Below are 23,214 nucleotides of genomic sequence, written 5' to 3'. Positions count from 1 at the left end.
CAGGTTAAGCTGTTTTTCCAAATAGCTATCCAATTTCCTAGCTCCTTTTATTGAATAGTAGAAATTGATTTGTCTGTCTGCTACTTATGTATAGAATTCTCATATTCTCATAATCTGGGTGTTAGTCTACTCTTAACTGATGCACTCTTTTAAGTGTTGACATTTTATACATTTTGATATGTGAAAAAATCCATTTTCATTACTCAGTTATAAAACCTTATCCATCTTGGGCTTTTTCTCCCCCAGGTAAATAGAAAGTATCAAAAAATTATATTGAGATTTTAGACAGAAATGTACCAAACCTGTATTTTTATTTTGGGCAAGAATCAATTTATTTATGTTAATCTTTCAAATTCAGGAATATGGTATGCTTCTCAATTTATTCAAGTCTTCCTTTACAGTTTTTAGTAATTTAATCATTTTCTTCATGTAGGACTTTTGTGTGTGTGTGTGTGTGGTTATTCCTGGCTACTAGTTTCGTTGCTACAGTGTAAAATATTTTTCTTCTGAGTTTTGTTGAAGGATTTTGATTTTTTTGTATCTGTATCTGGTAAGCAGCCACTCTCTGAACTCTTTTCATTAGTTCTGAGTTTTAATGTATATCCTTTTGAATGTTTTTAGCCACATTAGTATACTGTCTGCACATATTAATGTGGTTTATTCCTTATCACAGCAGCCAGACCTTCCAGATTAATGTTAAGCAACTGTACTGATCTTGGGCCTATTTGTTCCATGCCTGCCTTTAATGGAACTCCTTTTATACCACTGCCCTGGGTTTGGGGATCTTTATTGTATTAAGGAATTATGCTTTCATTTCATGTTAGTGTTTTTTAAAAATCTAGAGTAGATTAACTAGAATAAAATAGATTGAATTTCATCCAATTACTGTTAAGTTTATTAAGGTGATTGGTTTTTGTCTTGACTTACTGTTGTGGTGTCTTATGTTACTAGACTTTTGTAACAGATTAAACCACACTTGCATTCTCTAAATAGGGCTTGTCATGAAAATAACAAGTCTCAAACCATTAGCTCTCCAGGAGGCCCAAATGGCATGAAAGATTTTCTTATTAGGTACACCTATGAACTGTAGGACAAACAGCACCAACTCGTGCCACAGACCCTGCTCCCTGGAGCCCAGAGGCATCGGGAAGCAGCCGAGACTCCACGGCCACCCTCTGGGTGGAGACCCCATGTTCTCAAGAGAAGGGATGGTGGATGTGGCAGGAGCATCAGGGGAGGAAGAGATGGGGGCAGCCCCAGGCGGAGGGGCAGGGGAGTAGGAGCAGGAAGCTGGGACTGGGGAGGCCCCGTGGAGAAGTACAGGCTTCCAGGCTGGTGTCGTGGGTTTGAATCCTGGCTCTGCCAGGGCCTGGCACACTAGCTCCTCCTTCCCCATGTGGGGATGAACAGTCAAGATCTCAAATGAAACCTGTTCTTCCTCCCGGGTCCCACCTCTGGGAGACAGTGGTGCCAGCACCCACGCCATCCTCCCAGCCAGAGAGCCGGCCACCCCTTGGTCCCTCCCTCTTAGGAGGCCAGGGCCCGGAGGCAGGCCCAGGCCCCAGCGCACAGCCTGACTCAGGGAGGTGCTCACTGAAGGTTTATTCAATAAAGACCACAGAAAAGACTGTCCGTGGAGCCTCCTCCAAATGGGAGAAGCAGCCCTTCTGGGAAGAAAGAACATTCTTGGTCCATGTGGGGCTGAGTCAGTTAAAAACCATGCCTAAGGCACATGGCTGGTGGTGACCTCTGTGTCAGAAGACGGCGTGGGCTTGTTGCTCCATGGAATTCTTCCTCGCTGTTTTCTTTGGGTTTCCAGGCTCGGGGCCGGGGTGAGGGCACAAAGTGAGGGGCCCTTGGGGGGTCTCCCACCGCTCACTTCCTCCAGGGCAGGGTTTTAGGCCCCAGGCTGCCCGGTCCTCCCTCCATCCACCAACCAGTCGCTGCTGCTGCCACCCTGGCTCACACCAGGGGGATGGGGTAGGAGGCGCAGGCTGCCAGGCCGCACATGTTCTTCCCACGCTCCATGAGGAAGTACCTGCGCAGAGGGAGGGGCTGAGGCCTGGCGGGCGGCTTCCTCTCCACAGGCCCTTCCGGAACCAAGGTCTGACTCCAGGGATTAGGCCCTCTGAATTTACTCACAAAACAGCAGTACTGGGTTATTCTGACCACCAGGAAATCTCTGACCTGTGAGTAACTTCTCCTTCCCTCGACCTGGCTGCCACCTGAACTCTCTTCCTTATTCTGTCCATATCTCACTTGTCCCAGAGTTTCCTGAGGGCCCCGTTCTTAGCCCTGCCTAGGCCCTCATGTAGTTATTTAATCACCACTGGGACCCCTCGGGTAACAGATGAAAACCCCCTTTTCAGATGAGGACACGGAGTCTGAGAGAAGAGACAGGGACAAAGTCCCATCAAGGTATGTACCCAGGCCACCTGATTCCAGCCCCATTCCAGGAGGGGCTGTCAGCCATCGGGTAAACTTGGTGCTTGGATTTCTCACCCACAGGCCCTCCCAGACGCTGGCTTAGTCCCTGTAGGGCCCTGTGTTGTGAACTGTTTCCTAGTGGTGGTCATAGAACCTCCTGAGCCAAATGGACTCCTGTTCCGGACACAGAGTCATCAAAATCTGGGGTCCAGGATGGGAGAGGGGCTGCTGGAGGGTTCTTCGGGATGTGAGGGTTACATCCTCACGCTCCCCTCTTCCTGGCCTGGGCTAAAGGCTGTGGTGAGCAGCCCCTTCTTGGAAGCCACATTTGAGGTGGAGGAGACCCCCTGCACACTCCGAGGGCCCCCAGACCTGAGCAATCACGCCCCCTCCCAGCACACGGGACCTGGAAGCTGCTTACCCCTTCATTCCCCACTGGGGACCCCAAGAGTTCTTCACGATCCAATAGGGTATCCCATTTTCTTCTCCGTACCCAACAGCCAGGACTGCGTGGTTTACTTTATCTGGAGTTTTATGACAGGAAGTACTGGAAAATGAAAATGAAAAAGGCTTGAAAATATGGAAAATATGTGGGACTTCCCTGGCGGTCCAGTGGTTAGGACTCTGCGCTTCCACTGCAGGGGATGTGGGTTGGATCCCTGGTCGGGGAACTAAGATCCGGCCTGCTGTGCAGCACGACCAAAGAAAAAAAAAGGTGATTCGATCACATCCAACAAGTGAATTAGAGCAACGTTTCCCAAAGCGGGGACTGGGAGGCATTTAAGGTGGTGAATTAACTCTCGTTTAGTCACAGGGCAAGAGAAGTATTCTCTTCAGCCCCTTGGGTTCTGCTCACCCAAAGGAGTGAGATTTAGCGCGGTGCTGGCCCAGCTCTGACACCTGATGCTTTCCGATGCCTCTTTCATAACAAGGAGAGAGCAGCCCTCCTGCTGCACCTTCTGAGGGCAACAGTGTCCGGCTGGAGTTTCACATGGCATTGCTTTGTTGCCTTTTAAGATTACCTTGTATTAGGGACAATTACACAGGTTTCTCATTTTAGCTAGTGAACTAGTTCTCATGAGGACATTCTGAAAATTTCAATAGGACAAACTGCAGTGGTCATGTGATCACTGAGCCGACGTGTAACTGAGTTGTTGGCCCGGGGACAAGGTGCGAGACACCAGCAGTGTGCAAAACTCTGCTCCTGGATTTAGCATGCCTCCTTCGGCAGGGAGCAGGATGGCAGAGAGGCTACTTCTGTACAGTGGACCGAGGGCTGTGACAGCTGGAGGGCTGACAGGAGCCCGAGGGAGGAGATCCAACCAGGTGGGAACGGGGTGGGGCAGGGGCAAGGCTTCCCTGGGGAGGCAGGGGACTCGCATAAAACTACGAGCTCTTCAGTGGGGCAGGGGCAGGGGCACGGGGTGGAACAGGGAGGACGCGGGTGGCTTTGATGGGAGATGAGCTTGGAGAAAGAAGGACCAGAACACGGGGGTTCCCCCGGCCGAGCTAAGACACGGGATGGTGGGGAGACGCTGGAGGATGGAGAAGTTGGTGTGGCGAGAAGCGTGTTCCAGAAGACTGACTCTGGCTCCAAGTGGAGGATGGACCAGCGGTGAGGGCACAAGGACAGAGCAGGAAGGAGGGAGCGGAGAGCACGCTTCTGAGCAGTGTTAATGGGGCAGCGTCTGGTGAGGGACGGAAACATGCAGGATCTGAGGTTTCCACGGGCCATCCAGCTTGATGTGGCGGGGAGGCCCTTAGATCTGTGGGTCTGACGCCCGGCAGAGACCAGGCTGGCGGATGGAGACTTGGAATTTCTTAGCAAACAGCTGGCCGTGGAGTTCAAGGAGTGTGTGAAAAGAGGGCAGAGGGCTGAGGAGAAAGCCCTGGAGAACACCTGCACTTAGGAATGGCCAGATGACAAGAAGGCCATGAAGGAGATGCTACCGGAAGTGGCCGAACTCACATTGCAAAACAGGCAAGAGGCCTGGGTGAGACGAAACCAGTGTTAGAGAACTCGGGTTTCCTGAAAAACCCTGCGGTGGAGGCTTCAGCACGGGATTCTGGCATCTGAGAGCAGCTATTTCCTATTTCACATCTTCAAGTTTCTGAACACAGGTTTTCATCACGAGAGGCAGCTCTTCTGCTGAGGAAGGGTGAGCTCTGGGCTCAAATGGGGGCCCGGGACCCCAGCCCTGACCAGCCATGTGACTGCCTCTCCTCCTCCCACTTGGGGACCGAGGATCCTGACCTTCAGGGCTGCAGGCTGATGCACTGGCGGAAGGTGCGAAATGCCCACCCAGCCCCTCCCCGGCTCACCTGGAGTAGACGCCCTTTTTGTACATCAGAAAGTCATCAATCACCTCGAAGGCAAAGCTCACAGGGTTGTACAGGGCCACCGCCTCCACCATCGCCTCCTCGTCGTTCTGTGGACAGAGGGGCCGACAGGTGGACACACGTGGCCTCTGCCACCTCCCCACCCCACTTGCGAAATACGGCCCTTTGCCCAAAGTAGGGGACAGAGGCTCAAAGTGATGATACTGAGGAGGGAAGAGAAGTCTGTTTTAGACCAAAAAGCTGCCGCCAAGGGGGAGCTGCCCTTCCTTACAGCAGAGCCAAGCCCTGGGTATTGGGGGCTGGTATGGGGGCCCCTGCCCTCTTGCGCCCTGAATGGCCGGGATCCCTGGGGTTTTTTATTTGGCTTATGGGCCCCTCCTCCCAAACTCTGGCTCCCCTGTGACCTCCCTCGGCTTTGCTGGGCTGGACCGTGCGCTCATCTCTCTCCCCCTCCCTGCTCTGCTCCGAGGGAATCCTGCACCCTTCCAGGTCAAGCCCAGGGTGCAGCGTGGACTCATTCGCTCACTCACAGCCACATGCCAAGGCCCTCCCGTGGACCAGGGCCTCCAGGGGGTGCAGACACGGGTGTGACTCCCCCACTCCCACCCCCAGGACCCCCTGCACCCACAAAGCCAGTCTAAGGAGCTTTTTTTGGTAGAACTCAGGGGTTAGAAGTCCATGAGCAGATAAGGCCCAGACGGTGGTAGAAATGTGTGTGTGTGTGCCCAAGGAGGATGCATCCCGTCCAATGGGGAAGGTGGGCGTGAGGAAGTCAGAGGCTTCCTGGAGGCTGCGGCTTTGGAACAGAGCTGCGGAGACTGGGCGAGAGCAGCAGTTGCAATCACCGGGGGAGACTTACAAAATCCCAGTGCCCAGGCTGCGCCCCAGACGATTACATCAGCACCTCCAGGGTGGGTCCCATGAGCAGGATTTCTTAAAGCATCCCTGCTGGGACCCACTGGGTTAGCGTGAGCTAAGGAGGCCATTCCCCTGGCTGGAGACTTAGGGAGTTGAAATGAGGGTGAGCTGAGGCCAGGGCTCTGCTGAGGGAGGGTCAGGCTGGAGGGGCTGGGGCACCAGCCCTTCCTCCGTCCTACCTCCCTGGAGGGGCAGGCAGTGACCCAGCTGCAAAGAGCAAATGGCTGCCTGGTAAGCAAGCCGCTTGCTTCCCTGTGCTCAGAAAAGGCCTTGTGAGCGCAGACAGGTCAGGGCAGATGAGACCAGGAAGGCACGGAGGCCTGCTCACCAAGAGGGGGAGCATGTCATGGGGCCGGCCGTTCTCGTGGGCATCCCTCGGCCCTGCCAAGGAGGGCCGGACGCCAGTGCTGGCCTGCTCTTAGGGCCCTGCAGGTGCCATGGGCAAGGCTCTCCTGGGCACCAGGCAAAAGGGATACCTTTGAGCTGCTGGTTCACTGCCTAATGGGATACGAATGGGCCAGAGTGGTTCAGCCCTTGGTGAGTGTATCTAAGAGAAACTGGCTCTTGTTTGAAGATAAATCTACCATAGAAACATCCCAACTACAGGGTGTAGATTTTGGAATGACACGGTCTCCGTTCAAATCCAGCTTCCACTTCTAGCTTTGTGGCCTTGGGCACGTTACTTAACCACTCTGAACCTTTCTTCACCTATAAAATGAAGGTTATAATGACATTTATCTCATTGTCTTGATAATACATGTTAAGGGTTGTCTTGATAATACATGTTAAGTGGCTGGTATAGCTCCCGTCAGCACTCCGTAAGTTTCATTACTGTTGCTGACTGCATGGCACATGCTTTAATTAAATGGTAGCTACTGTCATTACACACACATCACGTTTGTGATTTACACCCACATTTGTGGGCACACGCCCTCAGCCTCCTGCTCTCATCAGCACACGTCACACCTACGCACACCCGTGGAAATACTCTTTCACTCTTTATGCATGTTCGCCCATGCTTGCAAACATGCAAACAGTGGAGTCACGAGGGCTGTTCACACTTACTCCAGCTCCCTCTCGGACAAACAGAGTATGGTTTGTACTGTACTGCAGTATGGAAGTACTGCACTTCCCCATCCACTTGAGGTTAGGTGTGGCTGTGTAACTTGTTTTGGCTTTGAGCGCCAGTGCATAATTTACCACTCTCTTTCCCTCTGCCTGGGTCCTGGAGTGAAGCCAATGACACAGAGAACAGCCCTGCTTAAACCAAGGGACACGTCACATGAATGAGACATAAAATCTGATTGTTTTAAGCCATCCAGATTTTGCAGCTGTTCCTGCAGCATAAGCTGGTTTATCCTGACTGACGCACATTCACTCTGTGCATTCACATTCAATCTCTCACACACATGCCTGATATCACACACATCCTCACATCCTCTTTGGTAGGATGGGGATTACTGCTTGCATTTTACAGACAAGAAAACTGAAACACAAGATGGAAGAGCTGTACAGACCCAGGTGAGAACCAGAGCACGCGACTGCCAGTCTCTTGCTCTTTCCCTTCTGTCTTTCACCCTGCCCCCATCACGGTGATTGAGATTCAAGGATAATCAAAACTTTTGAATCAAAGTGATGTGCTGCTCGGAAAGGCTGCCCTGCAGTGCCCATTGGCCATCTGACGGCAGTGGAGACTGGCCTCCTGATCAGAACACATTCCCTATCTGAGAGAAGGATCGGTACTCACCATTGTGATGTTGGCTACATCCTTGACAAAAGCAATGGCCTTACTGGGCTGGAACTTGCAGTCACCATCCTGTTCAGGGTGGCAAAGGTCATGGAATACAGGTTAGGGATGCTCGGCCCCGGGCTGAGACTTCAGGCCTCCCCTATGCAATTTGATAACATTTATAAAGCAAAAGCTACAGGTCCCAGGGCCTGGGTGATGAGGTCACTTATGAGAGAATTAGAGGCCTCCTCGTCCCCAAGGACCTCACAGTCTAGTGGGAGGAGATGGTCCTGTGCTGGCTTTGGCAGAGGTCAGCTCGCATGGCACCTGCTGGGAGCACAAGGAAGGGGCCTGGCCCAGTCCAAGGAAGCTTGCCGAGAAATGGAGCCGAGTAAGAGCCTGCATGGCAGGAGAAGGGCGGGCCAGTCTCAGCCCAAGGAACTTCACCCATAAGAGGCAGGCGCAGAGGACACACGGAGGGAAGATCAAGCCCTTCTGAGGCGGGAGAGACGGTCAGGATGACAAGAAGGCAGGACCTGACGTTTAGGAACCAGCAAGTGGGTGGGTGGGAGCAGAGGGCTTATGAGTGAAGTAAAAGACAAGACTGGGAAGACAGATCTGCGTGAGGTGGGGGGAGGGCAGGACTCGAAAGGCAGGCCAAAGAGTCTGGAGTTTCTCTTGCAGGCCCTGAGGAGCCTTTGAAGAGTTCTGAACAAGGCAAAGTGTGGTCAGAGCTGAGTCTCAGAGGCCACTCTGGCAGCCCCTGGGTGGAGGGGGCCCAAGGAGAGGGCACCCACAGTGATCTAGGGTGAAGGGAAGCCAAGGTCTGAGTGCAGGCAGGGACACAGGATGGACCAAAGGAGCAGATGCGAGAAGGTCTAGGATGGTCAGGCTGACTGAGGTGAGGTCTGGGTCAGGAGGCCGCCCCAAGAACGGACCACTGGCCGCCAAGACATTTTAGGGAAGGGTGGTCCTCCCATCGCTGAGAGGGGAGATACAGGAGGAATCCCGGGTTTGTGGGACAGTCGAGGTGCCCAGCCATGCACAGGCGGGGTTGAGGTGATGGCAGGGGAGGCCCTGGACAAAGTGGGTGTGGGCCCAGGAGTGCTGTCCACATGAACGGGGAGGGAAGAAGCCAACAGACGGCGTCCCGGTGCACTCACGGCAGGGTGGGGCAGCCTGACGGTGCTGCCACACATAGGGCGCTAAGAGGCCCCCGGCTGGCTGACAGCTGGGGCTTGGGCAAGCAGAGGAGGGGAAAAAAGTGAGCTGCAAGAGACAATTCTGAGAATCCAGGTGGAAGTGGGGAGTCCTCCAGGGGGGTGCGGGGGAAGAGATGTGTTCTGAGGCTGGGACAAGAACGGAGACGGGGAGCACTGCAGACCAAGAAGACGGAGCCCAGGCTGCCCAGAGTTACCTGGCCCTTGTAGGGGTAGGTGTCTTCACCCATGATGCCCTTGTTGTACCGGATGTACTCGAAGGCCTGGCTGGGGAGACCCCTGCAAGAAGCACACACAGCTGTGCCCACCTGGGACTGGCCCCGATGGAGGTAGGGGCTGGAGCTTGCCAGACGTTTGCCCTGGCAGGGCTGGGAGGCCGTGGTTGGGGCATGTCCCAGGGGCAGAGAAGTCTCCGAGGGGCTAGCAATGCCACCCTGTTTGCCTGGCCTCAGGATACAGCTCAACAGACTCAGAAGAGGCTATCAAGGAGGGTCCAAGGTCCAGCCACACGTGCTTCCGTGGGACAGAGACCTCTGGAAGCCAGGCCCCTCACTCTGTCAGGAACAGGACCCAACAGGATCTGCCCAGCTGACTGGTCATTGCCACCACTGTGCCCACTGGGCCCCGCCTGGGCAGGCGCTCTGCAAACATGACTTTCCAACCCCTCAGAACCCCGGGAGGTAGCTGCTGTTATTTCTTGAAGCTCAGAAAGGCTGAACAACTTGCCCAGGGCCCCAAAGCTACAGCCAGGATCTGGTTCCAAAGGTGGATCTTCTTCTACCTCGTGTTGCCTCCTGGAGTAAAGAAGACTCGACAGCTACCCAGCCACAACTCCCCATCAATCTCCTGTCCCTTCTGGTTTTTGTCCGGAGCATCTGTCACCACCCCACCTGCGGCACAGCTAGAACATCAGCTGCTGTATCCCTCGTGCCTACATACAGGGCAGGTGCTGTCGTATTTGCTGAATGAACGAAAAAATGAAGTAAACCAAAGCAAACAGATCCCTTGGAAAAATGGTGGGGCCCCAGGATGCCCTTTCAGACTTGTGATGGGTGGTGTTTATAAGTTGCAAAGAGGAAAGAGACCAAAAAGCCATGAAGCTAACCATGATATGATGGTGGGTCAGCAACTAGGCCGTGACTTCACCCCCGACTCCCAGACGCAGCCCAAGCGTGGAGGCCCTCGTGTTGGCTCTGTCAGGTGGAGCACCAGGCCTGCCCAGGACTCGCCCGGGAGAGGGATGGGCTGCAGGTAGGCGAGGGGAGGCGAGGCTGGGAGCGTGCTCTAGGGGAGCACGAGGGCCTGGCTTTACACACGTGTGTGCTGGGAAAGCCACTCATCCCGAGGAAAGGTCTCAGAGCACGTGAGGAGGAGATGAGGGCTGGAGACATGGAGAAACGTGGGTAAATCCCTAAAAACCCGTGGGCCAGGGGAATTCCCTGGTGGTCCAGTGGTTAAGACTCGGTGCTTTCACTGCTGTGGACTCGGGTTTGATCCCTGGTCGGGGCACTAAGATCCCACAAGCCATGTGGTGTGGCCAAAAAAATAAATTAAAAAAAAAAAAAAAAGGGCCAGGAAAGCAGGCCCAGCAGAGACGCAGCCTTTATGCCTGAACCCTGCACCACATCTACAGGAAAGCTCCTCCACGTGGCCCACCAAGCTGGGGTGGCTAGTGCTTTAGAGAACTTGTGGAAAGGCCAGCCAGACACCTGTGTGTGGATCTTGGTTTTGGAGGATGGCGTGCTTCTCATTCTATTAATCCTTTCGGCCACTCGCCCAGAGGCCTTGGTGGCCGGTGAGGCCAAACGTGCTGTGGGGTGAAATCCGGATGACACCAGGGAACGAGGACGGATCCTGGAACCAGCCAGGCCTGGGCTTGCATTACAGCTCTGCCCGTTCCAGCTGAGGGACCTTGGGCGTGTGAGGTGACCTTCCCCCTCCACAAGCGGGGCCGATTTTGCTCCCACCGAGAGCAGAGGCTGTGGCAGTGCCCAGCCCGTACGAGGCCCGACAGAAGTGACCCCGGGAAATGAGCAGGGGCTTCGGGCCCCCCCGGTCAGGGCCGTACCCTTGGCAGCCGTGATTGTTGAAGTTCTGGGCGCAGTCCACCAGCTGCTGCTCGGCCTGGAGGGAGGAATGCACGCCCGGTGAGCTGAGCGCCTCCAGCGCCTCCCCGAGCCGACCCACGCCTGCGGCCCCGCCCGCCCGGGCTCAAGGGCACCAGATTGTAAGCTCCCCGAGGGCAAGGGCTGTCTCTGTGTGTCTGAGGTGCCAGCCCAGGAGCCGGCCTCTGTTGGGGAGAAGCTCAGCGACGGCCTGGCAGCCAAGCGGGCAGGTGAGGGGGCGCGGGGGGCCCTGAAGGTGTGCACGTACGTGCGGCTCCTGGGGTCCCGCGGTGGCAGATGGGAGGGGGAGGGGACGGGCCTTCCCTCAAGCCAGTTGCTGGTGGCCCTCGCCAGCCTTGCCCGCCCCTCTTCCCCACACAGGAGGCAGCGGCTGGGCAGTCACCCCTCACTCCGGGGGCTCAGGGGTCCCCGCTCGCTCTTCCCTGCCTGAAGGTGACCAGCTTGAGAGCGGGCCCAGCTCCTACAGGGCTGCCTCCCTGGCAGGCTCTGCTCTCGGAAGGCCCCAGGTGGCCACACCGAGGAACTCCCCGACCCACCCAGGGATGAGCCCTTGGGCCATTTCCTCTACAAGCCTCATTCCTTCTGAAGTGTCAGCTGAGGTCTGCACGCTGCATGTCCGTGAGGCTGGGACACCTGAAGTCCAACTGAAATGACACTGTCAGCTAAAGCCACAAAGAAGCCTGACGGCCCAGGCCTGGCCCTCCGAATCAGGCCTTGGAGCGAAGCTGTGACCCCTCCTCCGCGTCCCTCCCCCGGCACCGGCACCGTGGCTGATCGCTCACCAAAGAGGGCAGCCTCCCAGTTGCAATGGCGACAGCAGACTCCAGGGCCCCGGTGGTGGAGAAGGTCCAGCAACTGCCGCAGCTGCCCTAGAGGCCAAGGGGAGGAGGAGGGAGGTCAGGGACCAGGACCCCTCGGGCTCCCGTGACTTCAGCTGACAAAGCCCTGGCCCACACTGTCCACTCTGACCCTCACGAGGCCTCCGAGGCCGGCATCCTTCTCCCCGTGTTGCAGATGAGGAGGCCGAGGCTTGCACAGGGGAAGCAGCAGCAGCCACCGGTGACGAGCGCCCGTGCACTCCCAACCCTCGCTACCAATCCCCACTGGCCTACACGGCCAGAGCCCTCCCTCCCGACCCCATTCTGTGCTCTTCTGTTCTTCCGAATCTTTTTCTGGCATGCGGGATCTTAGTTCCCCGACCAGGGATGGAACCCGACCAGGGATGGAACCCGTGCCCCGGCAGTGGAAGCGCAGAGTCTTAACCACTCGACCGCCAGGGAAGTCCCTCTACTTCCGAATCTTATGCTGGCTCCTCTTCTTCCCACTGTCTTCCAACAGAAGGACTCGCCAGAGTCCTGTTTCTAGAACCTTCTCTCTCACCTTTCCACCTCCAATCTCACCCACAGTCCCAACTGTTAAACTGACAACTCCCCAAACCCTGCCTCGGCCCTGACCTCCACCCAGGCACAGACACCCTGTCTCCCAGATGATCCCACCCGTATACGCCCCAAACCCCTCAGACTCTGCATGTCCTGCCCCATCCGTCCATCTCCCCGTCCTCTGCCACAGTCACTGCCGTTGCCCGGCCACCTTCCTCCCGGCGCCTCCCAAGGGCTCCGAGTCGGGCGCTGGAGCCTGCCAGCCTGGTTCAAATCATAGCTCTGCCCCACACCCCCTGTGCAACCTGGGCGAGCTGCTGCCCCCTCTGACCCTCGGTCTCCTCATTTGTAACATGGGAACAGCCGTGCTTACCTCACAGGGCTGTTTGTCAGAGGGGTAGATGAGATCCTGCCCATCGTGCAGTTACTGCACGGGCTCCATAATATTAGCTGCTGTTTGTGTTTTTCTCTCAGCCGCATCTTGGTCTCTTTTCTGCCCCTTGCTGGTTCAGTCTTCCATATTTTACTTCTGAAACGTCTCCTAAGATTCCCTTCCTCACTGTCCTTGTTGAGTCCCTCACTGCTTGTCTCCCTGGAAAGAGCCTTCACGCTACCCCGGGCCCCAGTTCTTTCTCTCAAAGCCTTCCCTCGGCAGGGAGGGAGGGCCTGGTCAGAGCGTCTCTGGCTGGTCAGAGGCTGGGCTTGGCCACCACTGCAGGAGGCAGGGCAGGGCCGAGTGGCCAGCACTGGCCTTGAGCAGAGACCTGGATGGAAGGGCCCTCTGTCGTCTGCTTGCCTTGTACCTTCCGCACTTCCTCCTCTGTAAAGTGAGAAACCCTCAAGGCTGCTGAGCTAATGTCAGATCCGGTCACCGTATCTGTAACCACATGGTGGCTACAGCGAGAGACCACACACACCCGTGAGGGTAATCGCCTTGTTCTGGCCCCTCCGCCCCGGGGCTCTGTCCTGCCCGAGGGTCAGTTAACACAAGGACCCGGACCGTTCTTGGCAGACTTCCCCTTCTCACCTGCCCAAAGGGTGAGCAGGTTTCGGGCTTCCACATTTAACACTTGTTGCTTTGAATGGTCATGGAATTCTCAGATGGTCTAAAAGCTGCCTTTGGGGCTTGGGGCAGAGGGCTGACTTCATTCTACCCCTCCGACTGCTGGGAGGGGAGAATTGTTTTGGCTTCCAGGTGCTGGTTTAAACGTCTAGATCACTAGGCAGGTTCTGGGAACCCAGTGAGCCTGGGAGGATTTGGAGCTGTGCCATGTGGCTTTAAGGAAAAGGAGAAAATGTTTCTCATGGAGAGTTTCAGTGGAAAGCAAAGTGCTTCCAGGAGGGAAACCTTCACCTTGTATTTCCTGGGATCGGGAGGTCGGCATCTTCCTGAAGAAGGCCACTGCACTGTCACTTCCAGGGGACAGCAGGGGGTGGGTCCAGACTCTCCAGGACAGAGCAATGTGCTGGGACCCTCCAGCCAGCGGCCCAGTCCTCACCTCTGTGAGGGCAGGGAAGACACCGCCACTCCCCTTGCCAGGCACGCTGTACCCTGCAGGGGGCGCTCCTGAGAACACATCTGAAATACTGGGTTCCATTCTGTTCACTAACCACCTGCAGCTCCCTTGTGGGAAGCAGGCCAGCCAGGGAGGGGCTGGACCCTGGTGCCTTGTGCAGCATATGGAGGACGGAGAAGAAAAGATGTATGGGCAGTAGGAACGGGGTCCCGGTGTGCAGTTACTGAAGGGCACAGAGAACGTGATGTTTTGGGAGACTGTAGAAGAGACCTATGGCCAATGGGGAACTTTAGACAGTGGGGTGGAACATGGGGGATGGGTAAACTTCAGCCCAGTGAAGAAATACGCTTTTATCCCCCAGATCCATCCATAAAAACAATGACCTCCCAGCCTTTCAGAGGAAGGCAGCTAGAGAGATGATGAGAAAAAAAATAGAGTTGGGGATATACTCTCTGTGTTTTGGGATTCTTTTGAGTTTTTCTTCCTGGCATACTGTCTGAGAATGTGGCTGTTTTGGGGGGGGAAAGGTGGGGATTGTCATACGTACCTGATTTTTCACTGGTGAGACGAAATTTCCTTTTTTCCGCCAGTCCATGGAGGGTGGGTAGGGACCAGTACCCCGCAGGTAGTTACCTTTGGTGGCTGAGCAATTCTGAAACAACGAATTACATTTTTTTCAGGGGGAAGAAGAGAAACCTTTTCGATGGAAAAGTATGTAATTCAAGTGGAATCACCAAGAGAGAATAAGAAAGATTGTAGCTGTCAGAACCATCCCACCCCCACCTATTGGTTCCAAATGCTAAATGACAGGTCCTTTTGGGAGCCCAGATTGGGGGTAGTTAGGACAGGGCAGGCAGATTTAGCAAATAAAAATACAGTTCACCCAGTTAAATTTGAATTTCAGATAAATGATGAATAAGCCTGTAGTGTCTGTCCTGTGCAATATTTAGGATATACTTATGCTAAAATATTAGTTGTTGTTTATCCGAAATTCAGTTTTAAGGGGCAACTGTATTTTCTCCAGCAACTCTAAGTTTGGGGTCTGCATGAGGCCATGAGCATGGACTGACGAACTGCTGGGGGCTGATATGTCTGGATCCCCCAAGAACCTGGGGGCCCCCAGCTGCAGCTGGGGAGGGGCCGAACCGCTCTGGAAGCAGAGCCGGCTATGAGCTTATTCCAAAGGTTTGAGCGAAAAGACTCAGATTTGGTCACAATGAGTAACACCCACCTGAGGCTCTGACCAAAGATACTTGCGTTTTAATTCAGCAAAGCTCATGTCTGAAAACTGGTTCAGTCCCACTGAAAAAGAGAAGGAAAAACCATAAACAAACAAAGAAACACACAAAAAAGAGGAGCTCAGTAAGTCACTAATAAAGAGAAAAAATAATGAAACCCCACGTTCACGTGTGTCCGATCTACAGCCCCTGCAACGTGGCTCCTTTAAATTTTTAAATGTCACGTACAGGTGACCCTTTCAAAAAAATTTTTTTTAATTTATTTTTTATTGAAGAATAGTTGATTTTACAGTTGACCCTTGAACCGCATGGTTTGAACTGGGCAGATCCACTTATACACAGATTTTTTTCAATAGTAAATACTGCAGTGCAACATGATCCCAGGTTGGTTGGATCCTTGGATGCAGAACCGTGGAGACAGAGGAACTGGGTATACAGAGAAACCGTGTATATGGAGGGCAGACTATAAATTATACTCAGATTCTCAGCTGTGCAGAGGGTCGGTGCCTCTAACCCTGCATTGTTCAAGGGTCAACTGTAATTCAATATACCAAGGTCAACCTCACTGTGCTTCAGAATTCCCTGGGGAGCTTGCCTTCGCTTTTTCTTTTTTTTTTTTTTTTTAATATTTATTTATTTATTTTGGCTGCGCCAGGTCTTAGCTGTGGCACACGGGATCTTTGCTGCCGCATGTGGGATCTTTTAGTTGCAGCATGAGGACTCTTAGCTGTGGCATGCATGCGGGATCTAGTTCCCTGACTAGGGATTGAACCCGGGTCCCCTGCATTGGGAGCACAGAGTCTTACCCGCTGGACCACCAGGGAAGTCCCGTGGAGGAGCTTTTCAACAGTACAAATGTCTGGGCTGCACCCTGGAGATGCAGACGTAATGGGTCTGGGGTGGGGCCTGGGCACCCATATTTTTAGATACCCCATCAGTGAGTCTGGTGAACGGCAGGGTACAGAACCAGCACACCTGCGCCAAGTGCCCGCCCACCTGCCACCTCCTTCAGTCTTCCTAACCCACGAGGGGAGTGTTATCCTCTCTACTTTACAGTCAAGTAAAACTTCACAGCGGGGTCACACAGTCAATATTGGGCAGAAGTGAGATTCAAACTCAGGTTTCCTTCCACCTCATGCTTTTGCCCACATTACCAACTTAGCTGACACTGCCGTCATTTCTGAGCCCTCAGTATACACACAGTGTGTGTGTGTTTCTAGTGAAACTAACCCAGAGGGAAGGCAGATGTCCTAAGAGGCTGCTCATGAGTCCAGGGCATGTCTCTGAAGAGGCTGCCCCGACAGCAATCCAGGGGCTCAGCATCTGGGCTGGACCTGCAGATGGCAGAAACAGGGCAGGGCTTCTGTTCACCCCCTGTAAACTTCACAACCATCCAGGGGTACCAGCATTGTCCTAAAGCTACAACTCCCTGAATCTCAGAGAATAATGGCGGAGCCAGAATCTGAGGTCAGCCAAGCCCAGCTTCAGAGCCTGGTTTGCTGCTCCGTCCACCCCAAGCCCCTAGTGGGCCCTTTAATCAGTGGCACCACTCATTGATTTCCTTCCAGATCTGAGATGCTCCCTCCTGCCATGGGCGAGAAGCCCGGAGGAAAGGTGTCCCCACTGTACTTTTGAATGTGTGGTTCCCGGCGTTGTGGGCATTGATCTTCCTCCAGTTGCTGACAAACGCCTGCAGCCTGTGGTGGTACTCCTCCGAGCTGTATGTCTTTCGGTGCTGAAACAAAACACATCAGCAATAAGTCACAGAAACAGGATGCAGCTCACCAGAGGGAGACAGTTTTGTTTTCTAAGAGGAGGATTGGAAGTTTTCTTTCTGCCACGATTCTCAGGCCAAATCTGTATCACAGGCAGAAAGCTGCCCTGGGTCTCTGTGGTGAAAGTCGGGAAGTTACAAAGCAACCCCCCCGCTGCCTCTGGGGACCTGTGGTCAGAATGAAGCCCATGCAGCTGCCAGAGAGTCAGCCAAGAGACCAATAGGCCCTGGTGAAGGACCTGCCAAGTGCAGGTCACCTCTGGATGCCGCAACTGGTACTAGGTCAAGTTAATGGCAGAAATCACCATTTTTCAAAAATACGCACACTAGTGTTTTCCAACTGATTTTGCAGCAAGCACACAATGTGACGTGAATACAAAATACAGAAATGAATCTCAAGGCTTGAAAGGCTGCTAGCCAACTTCATCACTGGGGACCACTGTTTGGAAGGAATTCACTTAACTGAATCTTTCCCAGTGCTTGACCGATTCCCAGCTGGGAAAGACCCAGGGAGATGGGGTTGGAAAACCCCTCTTTATTATCTCAAATCCAGCACAGTTTCGTTTGATAACAGGAAACTTAGTGAAATGAAAAACTTGAGAAAGAAGCTGGACACTGACCTGCACCATCCATGACTTAAAGTGAAACATCTCTGCAAAAAAAGAAAAAAAAAAAAATTAGGCCTGGGTGTCTTACAGTAACGTCTATAGCCAAGTAGGGCACATCAGAACTGATTTGCATTTTAGGGAACTGGGCTAAATTTAAAGCACCAAAACTGGTGTTATCTAATGCTGAATGTGAAGAGGAACTCAAACTCTTACCACTTTTGTACTCCAAATTAATTTTGAAAAACTACACACCATTAACCTATGGTATTAAAAGTCAGGATAGGGGCTTCCCTGGTGGCGCAGTGGTTGAGAATCTGCCTGCTAATGCAGGGAACACGGGTTCGAGCCCTGGTCTGGGAAGATCCCACATGCCACGGAGCAGCTGGGCCCGTGAGCCACAACTACTGAGCCTGCGCGTCTGGAGCCTGTGCCCCGCAACGGGAGGGGCTGCGATAGTAAAAGGCCCGCGCACCGCGATGAAGAGCGGCCCCCACTTGCCGCAACTAGAGAAAGCCCTCGCACGAACCGAAGACCCAACACAGCCAAAAATAAATAAATAAATAAATAAAGTAGCTATAAAAAAAAAAATTTACAAAAAAAAAAAAAAAAGTCAGGATAGTGGTGATCCTTAGTCGGGGTGCAGAGGGGGCTTCTGGGGTGCTGGTGATGTTCTATGTCTTCATCTGGGTGCTGGTTTCACGAGTATGTTTAGATTATGAAAATTCATTAAAATGCATATTTAATGATTTGTGCATTTTTCTGCGCTATATTTCAGGAAGAAGTTAATTTAAAAACCTACAAAAAAAAAACCTATATATCCCAAGTGTGGGCAAAATTTTGTTAAAGGGACAGATGGTAAATATCTTAGACTTCGCTGTCTCTACAGTCTGTTACAACTACTCAACTCTGCCCTCGTGTGTGAAAACGAAGGGGTGTGACGGTTTCAATAAAACTTTATTTACAAAAAACAGGCTGCAGCGCCAGTCGTTTGTAGACCCCTGCTATATCCACCCTTGTACATTTTTAAGTTATCTAAAAACTGCACTTCAAATTTTTATAGCTGCAAAGGATGTATTCCAGCTTATTGTAAAGAATGACATATAAAAATAAGACTGTTACATCATTCTTTTAAAGCTGGCCAAAAGGATCCATGATACCATCATGATTTGATATCCACCATCAATAACATGAACAAACCCTTCTATAAGAGCTGGATATTTTAGATAGTTTCTTTTTCTCCTTGAACTCCCATCTCCATCCACATCTCACAGAATTTTACCCTAAGGGAGCATCTGTTTTCACTTGGTCGCTCTAGCATCCTTTTATGCAACAACAAGAACAGAAAGTATAAATTTAAATTACTTTTACTTCCTGTGACCCATATACCCCTAACTATTATAAAAATTTATTCTGGATTAAGTCATCATCATCACCATCATTATTAACACTGATTAAAACATGTCAAATATACCTTATGAAAAGTATTTGTTAAACATAAAAAGTAAACTTGTATTGGAAAGGCATCTCTTAATGAGGTAAATTAAACTTTACTAACAACCCCCCTCCCCATGGATTTATATATTCATGGGTGAATATTACCTATTTTCTTGAATGGGTTAGCATTAATTCTGGTCTTTGTCTCAGCCCTTTCAAAGGGCTGAGAAATTCTGCTCAAATAAACAGGATTGTTCATTGCTTATTGCTTCTGGGAACAGAAGGCAATTTTTAGGGCAATGTCATTCAATTCCTTGCACTCCTTCCTACGCCCCAAATCACATGGTGCTCTATTACGCAACATTATTTCTCGGACCCCAGCAGCTGATACTTCGGTGAGGTCCTCCCTTCTCTTGGAAGTAAAGGGTTTGGAAATAGATTCCCTGTCTGTGCCGGTATCACTTGGAACTTTTTTGTGTTTCCCCACTGATCCACACCCCACAGTTTGAAGATCTCTGTTTTATGGAATTTAGGATCTCCGCTTGTGGGTCACAGATCTGTTCCAGAAAGCAAGTGATAGCCATTTTCCCTGGGGAAGAAATGCACATTTCCCCAATATATGCCCTGCGTGGGGTTTCAGAGGATTGCAAATCCTAGTTAAGGCCCTGCTACAGCTGATGGCTTCAGAGGAAGACAGATCTCAACTTAGGACCAGGGTTTAAGGCAGATGGTTTAGGACAACTGACCAGTGTTTGCCTCCAGAGGTTTCAAAAGCAACAAGCAGGTGTGAAAACCCAGTATTAGTTCTCATTCGCTGGAGGTCAGCAGAAGAAAAAGCCAGAGATGATCTTGGGCGAGAAAGATCTCTGGTGACCCTTCACCACAACCTCAGATAGATCCATTTCAATCCATTGTGACTTTCGGAAGAAAGCACACATGCTTTATGTACCGCCCTGTCTCGGGGACCACGTGGGAGTATCTAGAACAGGGATTAGCCTGTTTTTGTATGGCCCACGAACTAAAAGTGTTCACACTTTTAAATGGTTTTTAAAAAATGACATTTTGTAGCACCTTAAAATCATTTGAATTCAAATTTCAGTGTCTATAAGTAAAAGTTTCCGGGAATACAACCCACTCATTCATTTGCACACTGCCTATGGCTGCTTTCAACACAAGTAGCTGCTACAGAGCCTGTGTGGTTCACAAAGCCTGAAATATTTACTATCTGGCCCTTTACATAAGGAAAAGTTTGCCAAGCCCTGCTTTGGAGTTAAGACAGCTTCCAGCACCAGCCCTCCTCCTCCACGCAGGCCACAGCCAGGATAAGCAAAGCCCTGGCTTGGGAGCAGCTGGGTTTTTCTTAGGTTGGGACTGAGCTGGAGCTGGGCGTCCTCCCAGGTCTGCAAGACTGGGGGACTTCCTTGGACAAATGGGTCGGGAGGAATAAGGCAAGATTCTGGTCGAAAAGATTCAGCCCCAGTGATCTTTGTCCCATCCCCAGGCTGCTCTTTGGCTACAATTCTTTGTCCTCAGGGTGAGGGGGCTGGTGGTCTGCTGAGGTCAGAGCCTGTGGGCGGTGGGCAGAGGCTGAGGGTGGGGAGTGGCAGGGCAGGAGGGAGGCTGCAGGGGTGAGCCTTCAGCCTGGGGAGGTGGCTGGACCCCCAGCAATAGAAGGGGTGTAAGAGCAGCATGAAGCTGGGCCACTCACAGCCCACCTGGCCACAAAGGGGAGCCCTGGGGCTGGACCTTACCCCCCTGAGCCCTTGGAACAAACACCCTCAGTCTTCAGGGGCTAAAACTGCTATTGCTCTAAGTGCATGTCACTCCTCCAAACAGCCCGTCCAGCCCATTGTACAGATAGACTCTCAAGGCACCTCTGGGGATCCCCTATGTGCCAAGTCCCTGGAAGGTACTCGGAAAGGCTGGAAAGTCCCTGCTTGCCTCCGGCAGGGGCAGATCAACGTCCTCTAAGTCTCCAGATGGGGGGTGGAAGGCAGAAGGGGCCGCAGACTGCTGTGGCGTTCTAGTCTCTGCAGCGCCCAGAGCAAGGGGGACCCTGGGCATCTAGCCACCCGCTCCTCTGCTCACGCGAGACGCCCGCCCTCCAAACCTCCCCCTCCTCCCGCCCCCCTCCCCGTCACACAGGTCACCCTGCCTGGATCCCGGTTACCGGCCCGCAGAGCCCTTGAGCCTCGGGCCTGGGAAATGCGCTGCCCGGCTGCTCCCGCGCCGAGTCCCCACCCGCACAAGGTCCCCCGAGTCTCCGACCTGCCGGGGCCCTTTCCGGGGGCGCTCGTCCCCATACCTAGGGAGCTCACTGCCAGGTCGGCGGCGCCGCAGGCAGTGGGGCCCAGGAGCCAGGCTCCGGCGCAGAGCAGCGGCAGGACGGCCCACATCGTGGCAGTGGCTGCGGCTGCGACTCGGGCGGCGCACTGGCTCCAGAGGCCCCGGGCAGGCAGCCAAAAGCCGCCTCGTGGGGGCGGGAGGGCGCGAGGGGCGGGGCCGGGCGGCGGACGGGGTGGGGGGGGTGGGGAGGCGGGAGGCGGGAGGCGGGAGGCGGGAGGCGGGCGTGGAGGAGGCCGGGGTGGGGGGGGCGGGGGGGGGTGGAGGAGGCGGGACCCTGCAGGACTGCTCCGAGCGCCAGGCTCGTGGGAGTGGAGCGCCTTCGACCTCCTGTCCTGGCCACATCACTCCCCTTCTCCGCAAGGAAGGGCAGAGGAGAGTTGGACCGCTCCGTCCGGCGGGGTCCTAGATCTGCCGGTCTGTCGGGACTGGCCGGCACCATGGGCGAGGGTGGTGCCTGTCCCCACCCCAGAGCCCCCATCTCCCACCCTCATTAATCACATTCCCCTGGTTGTCCCTTGAGCCTTGGAATGAACTTAAACTAGAGGAAGTAGATAGTTGTTTTTATGAGCTTGTTCCACCCCTACCCCCGCCTGCCCCGCAGAAAGTCTAAAGTCTTTCTGCTGAGGAAGTCCTATTAGCAGCTGTAGGGCCATTTTCTCTATTTTGCAAATCTGAAAAAAGGAAGAATATGATTTATAAGAGTCTGGGTGTGCGATAAATAAAACAATGAACATCTCCAATGAAGGAAACATGCACAGGGGTTGCTTCAAGGGAGAGGAGAGGATGATCAGACCTGCCTGCAGCAACCCGTCAAGCACGCAGTGGGGCCAGGTTCTTCACTTAGGTCATCACCCTGCCAAGTGGCAGGTTGTGGACCTGCCATTTTACAAATGGGGAAACTGAGGCTCCAAGAGTTGATGGTAATGTTCCCAGTAAGCGTGCAGAGGGAGTCTGAACCCAGGTTTGACCTACTGCACTTGCTCACCCTGCTCTTTTGCAGCCCGAGGCATTTCGGTGTGGTCAGAGCCTGTTAGGGCTGGCCTGTCAGATGTGAGCTGTCTCATGTCTCCCTCCCTCAGACAGGAGGAAACCTAGTTCTCAGCCAGACTCTGCCTGTGAGGCTCCTGGGGAAGCAGATTCCTGGAGTTCTGTCTTGGGATTTGACTAGCAGGTCTGGGTATGGCTCTGGAATCGGTACTTACAGGGCTTCAAGGTGACCGCTCAGGGTGGGCACTGAATCTGCATGAAGGTTAGCAGGGCCAGCAGACACTGTCTTTTCAGATAAAGCAGATCTTTGTCAGTTTATAAATCAGCCCCTGTCTGGATGCCCCTTGGGTGTCCTTTGAGGCAAATGTCTGAGAAAAGACCCTGCATGGTTGCTATTTGGAAAGTTAAGCCCCTGGCTTTGGGATAAAGGTGTCCAGCCTCTGTGATGGCCTATCCTTCAGGTGTGCAAGAACCACCTCATCTTTCTGCCCATCTGAGCCACCTGGAGAGTGGCAGGACTGAAGGCCCTAGTATTAGACCTCAGACCCCAAACTCGTTCCCTGTGCTGGGTCTCCAGTGACCCTCCTTTGTGGTTCATTCCAGAAGGCCTGAGATGTGAAAGGCACTGGCCTGGTCAGTTATAGACTAATGTTTGGTTCTAGTCCTACTACAGATTCACCATGTGACCTAAGCCAGTGGTTCGCCCCCACAGGACCTCAGTTTCCTCATCTGTAAAATGGGAGTAGGTGCCCTGCCTCCCAGAGTGGTTAAATATAGTTTTACAGTTTAGTTATAGGTAAAACACTGGTCCCAAGCATGGCACCATAATAGTGACTCACCCCAAATACGGGCTCAGTCTTGGGCTCTCTCTCCGTCCTTCGCTCCCTGCAGCCACTTTCTTGGTGAGTTCATCTGGTCCTCTGGCTCCAGCCGGGCGTCACCTCTGTGAGGGTTTCTCTGCAGTCTTGGTCCTCTGTATTCCCACAGAGGGGAGGTTGAGGACTGGTGCTGGACACAGAGTGCTGAGCCAGGGATGGTGGGCAGAATTCTAGCTTCCATCACTCGGTTATTTGATCGAACACAATCTACAGACTGCTGGGCAGGGAATTTGCAGGTGGAATTAGGCTTCAAGTCAGCTAATTTGGGGGGATTATCCTGGATTAGCTGAGAG

General features: G+C 53.2%; 1 protein-coding gene across 1 annotated transcript; it reads right to left on the bottom strand.

Moving 5' to 3' along the window:
- Positions 1–1,585: 1,585 nt before the first annotated feature.
- CTSH (cathepsin H) lies at positions 1,586–21,143 on the bottom strand. The gene is made up of 12 exons (XM_068559166.1): positions 21,016–21,143; positions 17,289–17,320; positions 16,524–16,629; positions 14,888–14,958; positions 14,204–14,308; positions 11,543–11,629; positions 10,703–10,758; positions 8,832–8,913; positions 7,433–7,501; positions 4,750–4,856; positions 2,849–2,974; positions 1,586–2,038 (listed from the first exon to the last, which is right to left on the bottom strand). Exons 1-12 carry the CDS (start codon positions 21,104–21,106, stop codon positions 1,963–1,965), a joined length of 1,008 nt encoding a protein of 335 aa, XP_068415267.1. The 5' UTR covers positions 21,107–21,143; the 3' UTR covers positions 1,586–1,962.
- Positions 21,144–23,214: the final 2,071 nt, after the last annotated feature.

The sequence above is a fragment of the Eschrichtius robustus genome, chromosome 1, assembly GCF_028021215.1.
Source record: "Eschrichtius robustus isolate mEscRob2 chromosome 1, mEscRob2.pri, whole genome shotgun sequence".
In the NCBI taxonomy this organism is placed as follows: Eukaryota; Metazoa; Chordata; class Mammalia; order Artiodactyla; family Eschrichtiidae; genus Eschrichtius; species Eschrichtius robustus.
The sequence above is the reverse complement of the archived record's forward strand: the minus strand, read 5'-3'. Positions and strand labels throughout refer to the sequence as shown.

What these genes read in the sequence shown, in the direction of transcription:
- CTSH (XM_068559166.1), bottom strand. Translation starts at nt 21,106, where the DNA reads ATGTGGGCCGTCCTGCCGCTGCTCTGCGCCGGAGCCTGGCTCCTGGGC. An exon ending in CGGGAACCACACATTCAAAA is followed by an intron (nt 14,959 to 16,523) that starts GTACAGTGGGGA and finishes TCTCTTTTTCAG; the next exon opens with TGGGACTGAACCAGTTTTCA. An exon ending in CCTACCCCTACAAGGGCCAG is followed by an intron (nt 7,502 to 8,831) that starts GTAACTCTGGGC and finishes CACCCTGAACAG; the next exon opens with GATGGTGACTGCAAGTTCCA.